Consider the following 6,245-nt stretch of genomic DNA (forward strand, 5'->3'; position numbering starts at 1 on the left):
ACTTCAGGAAGAGATACATGGATGAGGAGCAGGCCAGCAGAATCATCTCCCACATCAAGACATCACGAAGCCTCCACATCATGTGCCACATCCCGGTCTTCTGCTGGATCACTGCTACAGTTCTGGAGGAGGTGTTGAAGACCAGAGACGGAGGAGATCTGCCCAAGACCCTGACTGAGATGTACATCCACTTCCTGGTGGTTCAGTCCAAACTGAAGAACGTCAAGTATGATGGAGGAGCTGAGACAGATCCACACTGGACTCCAGAGGGCAGGAAGATGATTGAGTCTCTGGGAAAACTGGCCTTTGAGCAGCTGCAGAAAGGCAACCTGATCTTCTATGAATCAGACCTGACAGAGTGTGGCATCGATATCAGAGCAGCCTCAGTGTACTCAGGAGTATTCACACAGATCTTTAAAGAGGAGAGTGGACTGTACCAGGACAGGGTGTTCTGCTTCGTCCATCTGAGCGTTCAGGAGTTTCTGGCTGCTCTTCATGTCCATCTGACCTTCAGCAACTCTGGAGTCAATCTGCTGTCAGAAGAACAATCAGCTTCCTTTTGGTCTAAATTGTTCAGAAACAAATCTGAATTCTTCTACCAGAGCGCAGTAGACAAGACCTTACAGAGTCCAAATGGACACCTGGACCTGTTCCTCCGCTTCCTCGTGGGTCTTTCACTGCAGGCCAATCAGACTCTCTTACAAGGACTGGTCACACAGACAGGAAGCAGCTCACAGACCGACCAGGGAACAGTCCAGTATATCAAGAAGAAGATCAGTGAGAATCTGTCTTCAGAGAAAAGCATCAATCTATTTCACTGTCTGAATGAACTGAGGGATACTTCTCTAGTAGAGGAGATTCAACAACAACTAAATTCAGGAAGTCTGTCCACAGATAAACTTTCTCCTGCTCAGTGGTCAGCTCTGGTCTTCATCTTATTGTCATCTGGAAACAATCTGGACGTGTTTGACCTGAGGAAATACTCTGCTTCAGAGGAGGTTCTTCTGAGGCTGCTGCCAGTGGTCAAAGTCTCCACTAAAGCCCTGTAGGGTAAACAATAACCACATAAATTGAATCCATTAATATTGAAAAAAATCTTACTGTCTCCTTTTTGCTGCAATTGTTTCTTCAGGCTGTGTTGCTGTAATCTGTCAGAGAGAAGCTGTGAAGTTCTGTCCTCAGTTCTCAGCTCCCCGTCCTCCAGTCTGAGAGAGCTGGACCTGAGTGACAACGACCTGCAGGATTCAGGAGTGAAGCTGCTCTGCACTGGACTGGAGAGTCCACACTGTAGACTGAAGACTCTCAGGTCAGGATTCATCAGTTTGTTCAGATGATGACCATTTAAATCAGTGGTCAGCAATAGGCGGCCCGCGGGCCAGAACTGGCCAGATTGCTTTGATAGCAGAAAAATAAAAAAACGGCTGGTGCTGAAATAGATATCAATCATCACAGCTACAGTTACTCACACAATCGCTTCCTCTTAAGAGATTGTGCCTCTAATATAAAAGCGCGAGAACGTCTTTTGCAGCAATGCTTTATGTCGAGTTTATTGAGAGCTTTTAGTTTGAAGAGTTCTGAAGGACATTCGAAAGAGTCTCTGGCTTGCTTGACACACCTCTAAAAAGCCGTCAGTAAACGTGTGATTGGATTCCCCTGAATTTTCTCAGGGAAATGAAAATACATGTCCATAGGTTTATGAATGCGGATCAAATGCCGGAACGCGCACTTTATTGTGAGCATGTGCAAAAGTGTCCAAAAATATCCACAGTAAGCTGGAATCGATCGATCGAGTACCACACAGTACTGACTGAGCTGAAAGTGCACATGATTTGAAATAATTTGACTTTGTTTGGGGCCGCCATATAATGGCTTGAAAAGAATTTGGCCCAATGCCAAACTTATTTGCCGACCCCTGATTTAAATCCATGCTTAGGAGGAGATTGTTGTTTGGGAAAAACTTACAGATATATATCCAGTTCCATCAACATTCCTTTATCAATGAACATTTAGAAAATAGATTTTTCATGTTTGTGAATTGATTCAGAATTGTCCATGTCACAGTGCATCTACTAATACATGTATCCCCCACCCCTACTATTTACTACTGTTTTTACAACATCATTTCCAAAAAAGTTGGCACACTGTGGAAAAAGTAAATCAAAACAAAATGTGATGATGTGCAAAACATTGAACGCCCATATTAAACTGAAAATAGCAAAGAGACTTATCAAATGTTGAAAGTGAGCAAGTGGCAACAAAGGAGTCTTTCTGAAGTAAAGATGGGGAGGAGTTCACCACTCTAGTTATTTCATTGTCTACACTACAATATCTCTCAAAAGTGAGTACACCCCTCACATTTTTGTGAATATTTGATTATATTTTTTCATGTGACAACACTGAAGAAATGACACTTTTGAAATCTACAATGTAAAGTAGTGAGTGTACAGCTTGTATTACAGTGTATATTTGCTGTCCCCCTCAAAATAAGTTGAGGCTGAAGGGGTGGGGGGGTCAGCCTGTCAGTGATCAGATCATACGCCACACACTGCATCAAATTGTTCTGCATGGCTGTCATCCCAGAAGGAAGCTTCTTCCAAAGATGATGCACAAGAAAGCCCGCAAACAGTTTGCTGAAGACAAGCAGACCAAGGACTAGGATCACTGGAACCATGTCCTGTAGTCTGATGAGACCAAGATAAACTTATTTGGTTCAGATGGTGTCAAGCGTGTGTGGCAACCACCAGGTGAGGAGTACAAAGACAAGTGTGTCTTGCCTACAGTCAAGCATGGTGGTGGGAGTGTCCTGGTCTGGGGCTGCATGAGTGCTGCCAGCTCCAGTTCATTGAGGGAACCATGAATGCCAACATGTACTGTGACATACTGAAGCAGAGCAGGATCCCCTCACTTTTGTTGCCAGCGGTCTAGACATTAATGTCTGTGTGATGTGTTATTTTGAGGGGACATCAAATTTACACGGTCACCCATCCTGCCCCTTTAAGGACAGTGGCGGGAAACAGGAAGAAAAGCAAGTGTGTTATAAAACGATCTACTAACGTAGCTGAAGGAAGTAGTAACTCTTCAGCTAGTGAGTGAAACTGTTTAAATCAAGCTCTGGTGTTAATGAGCCATGTAATGTGTGAATTACTGCTGCAGAGGAGAAATAAGGTTGCTGAGGAACGCCATAACAACGTCTTATTCCTCTATTCTGACCGGCAGAGTGGCCCGGACCGCTAAGGCTAGTTACTAGCTACGAGCCAGGCTAAGTTAATCAATGCACGCCAGTCTGTTCTCAACTACGGTTTGGGGCAGAAAGCTGGGAAGGTAACAGCTGTTATACAAGCTGTACGCTCACTACTTTGCATTGTAGCAAAGTGTCACATGAAAAGATATAATCAAATATTTACAGAAATGTGAGGGGTGTACTCACTTTAGTAAGATACTGTAATATCATTAAAAGATTTAGACAATCAGAAGAAATCTTTGTAAGCAAGGGACAAGGTCAAAAACAGTACTGGATGGCCGTGACCTTTGGGCCCTCAGACTGCACTACATCATTAAAAACAGACACAAATCTGTAGTGGACATAATTGCATGGGAAAATGAACACTTCCAAAAACCATTGTCTGTAAACACATTTCATCACTGTTATTAGACAATATCTTTCTCAGGGTTGCCCTTGCTTATTTCAGCAAGACGATGCCAAACCACGTTCTAATAATAATCCAAGGTGGGAGAGCAAGAGAGTGAACAGTGAATCTATATAAATAAATGATTCTAATGACTTGATTTTAAAAAAATAAGTGTGTGTGTGTGTGTGTGTGTGTGTGTGTGTGTGTGTGTGTGTAGGCTGTCTGGCTGTCTGATCTCAAAGAAAGGCTGTGCTTCTCTGGCCTCTGCTCTGAAATCCAACCCCTCCCATCTGAGAGAGCTGGACCTGAGCTACAATCACCCAGGAGACTCTGGAGTGAGGCTGCTTTCTGCAGGACTGGAGGATCCAAGCTGGAAATTGGAAACTCTCAAGTATGGACAGATAAATATTTATAATAATAAATAAATAAATATATTTTTAAAAAGCTCATTACAAAACAAAGCATTTTCCCACTTGCGTTTAGTGGTATCTAGCCATGCAGAAAGCTTTATTAGTCTTATTAACCAGCTTTTGAGATACTGCAGAACTTAAATTCTTTAATTTTGTTTGTGGTGATCACAGTTTTAAAAGTTACACTTAAAAGGTTCAACAGTAACATATTTTCCCCGAAACAGAGTTTGGAGCTCGGGATATTCCAGACGCTCTTAATAGTTTTCTTTGTTTTTGCATCAGGGTGGACCATGGTGGATCAAAGTCAATGAAGCCTGGTCTGAAGAAATGTAAGTGTCTGTTTTTTTTAAATAATTTGAAGAAATAGTACTCAATTGATTTTGATTGACAAAATGGGGTGCGCCATGTAAGGACAACAGTCTACCTCATCAGGCTGTAACATAAAGATATCCTGGGTATGCTGAAGTTGCTCCGCAGTACAGGCCTCTGAGAGCAACAGGCTGTACTGCTTCATGTCGCACTGCATCACTCCTTCTTTTCCATCACCATCTTCCTTCAGGTTTCTTGACTTGAACCATCTCCACTTGTTGCAATCTCTGCTCTCTTCTCTCCACTGACCTTTCCTCCTCTGTTCTCTCATCCCTCCACTCTTCTGAGTAATTGTCTTTCCTACTGTCTGCAACTGCACCACTCCTCTCACCCTTTTATTTAACCTTTCACTGTCCCACCCTTGACTCAACAGTCACTTTTATTTGCACCAAAAAAAGTGACATTAAAGGTTAAGTGTGTAAGATTTAGTGGCACCCAGTGGTGAGGTTGCAAATTGCAACCAACTGTCTAGTCTGTACAGGAAGGACTGCAGTCTGGTGTAGGGTCTCACAGGCTTAGTCAGTTGCACGGCTTCTTCTACCACTCAGCAATACCTGTACTGAACAAAATCTAAACAATGCTATTCATATTCAAAGTGAATTTAATAAATAAGTAATTATTAAAAACTTAATTTGTCCTGTAAGAACTGTTGCTGTTCTCTCCATCAGATGCCTGTGAACTCACACTGGACCCAAACACAGCAAACAGGAAGCTCATAGTGTCGGACCACAACACAAAGGTGACAGTGGGGAAAGAGACGCAGCCCTACCCTGATGATAAAGAGAGATTTGACTACTGGAAGCAGCTGCTGTGTACTGATGGTTTGACTGGTCGCTGTTACTGGGAGGTTGAGTATACAGGACACGTATATATAGCAGTGACTTACAGAGGAATCAGAAGGAAAGGAGACGGTGACGACTGCTGTCTTGGCAGGAATGATCAGTCCTGGAGTCTGAGTTCCTCTGATGATGGTTACTCTGCCCTGCACAGTAACAAAAGTGCATCCGTCCATGTCCCCGCTGCAAACAGAGTGGGAGTGTACCTGGACTACCCTGCTGGCACTCTGTCTTTCTACAGAATCTCCTCTAATAAACTGACCCACCTCCACACCTTCTGCACCACATTCAGTGAGCCGGTCTACCCTGCCTTCAGGCTTAAGACTGGCCCGATTAACTCTTCTGTGTCTTTGTGTTGGATACAGTAAAATACAGTCTCATTAACCTTTTCTGACTGATTTTTGGTGATGGTGACATTATATATTCCCTCCAAAGCCTCTTTACTCTTTGTAAAACACTGGAGTCTTACCCTGCTTGCCCCGTTCTGGATTATTCTATCCTGTTTTAGATTTATGTTTAGTTTTGTGTTCCTTGTCTGTCTATGGACTACTGCTTCACTCTATGTAAGCTTGAGTATTCCTGTTTGAATTTGGATAAACACAAACAATAAACATCAGAAACTGCACCAGTGTTTCCAGCATCTAGCATTTGGGTCCACATCTCCGTTTTTTCTGCCTCGGTACAATTCCAATCCAGACACCCTACTACACTATTATCTGAGTGAGTGTATATTTGGATGAAGAGATGCTGTAAATCATATTTAGATCAGATTAAAGTCTGTACTTGTATCAATATGATTGACAGAAGCCTCTGAACGTATTGAAATTTATTATTTGATGCTGCCTTCATGATTTCCGATCGACTCCTAAGATAAAAGTCTGCTTTAAACTTTGCCACAAAACTCTTGTAGCTGAACCCATCTCAGGAGCTTTGAAGGTTTCATCATTTACATTAAACTGCAGATATAACCAGGAAGACGGAATATATAAAATAAAAATCTA

The 6,245-nt window shown here is 42.6% G+C and overlaps 1 protein-coding gene across 1 annotated transcript in view; it reads left to right on the forward strand.

Moving 5' to 3' along the window:
* The window catches only part of LOC123968335 (protein NLRC3-like), a 31,380-nt gene extending 25,491 nt beyond the window's left edge, over window positions 1–5,889 (forward strand). The window contains exons 8-12 of the mRNA XM_046045036.1: window positions 14–1,045; window positions 1,133–1,306; window positions 3,847–4,020; window positions 4,322–4,368; window positions 5,077–5,889. Of these exons, the coding sequence (XP_045900992.1) occupies window positions 14–1,045; window positions 1,133–1,306; window positions 3,847–4,020; window positions 4,322–4,368; window positions 5,077–5,612 (1,963 nt within the window). The 3' untranslated portion in view covers window positions 5,613–5,889. The remainder of the gene's footprint in view (window positions 1–13; window positions 1,046–1,132; window positions 1,307–3,846; window positions 4,021–4,321; window positions 4,369–5,076) is intronic.
* The last annotated feature ends 356 nt before the right edge of the window (window positions 5,890–6,245 follow it).

Source organism: Micropterus dolomieu, linkage group LG03, assembly GCF_021292245.1.
Source record: "Micropterus dolomieu isolate WLL.071019.BEF.003 ecotype Adirondacks linkage group LG03, ASM2129224v1, whole genome shotgun sequence".
In the NCBI taxonomy this organism is placed as follows: Eukaryota; Metazoa; Chordata; class Actinopteri; order Centrarchiformes; family Centrarchidae; genus Micropterus; species Micropterus dolomieu.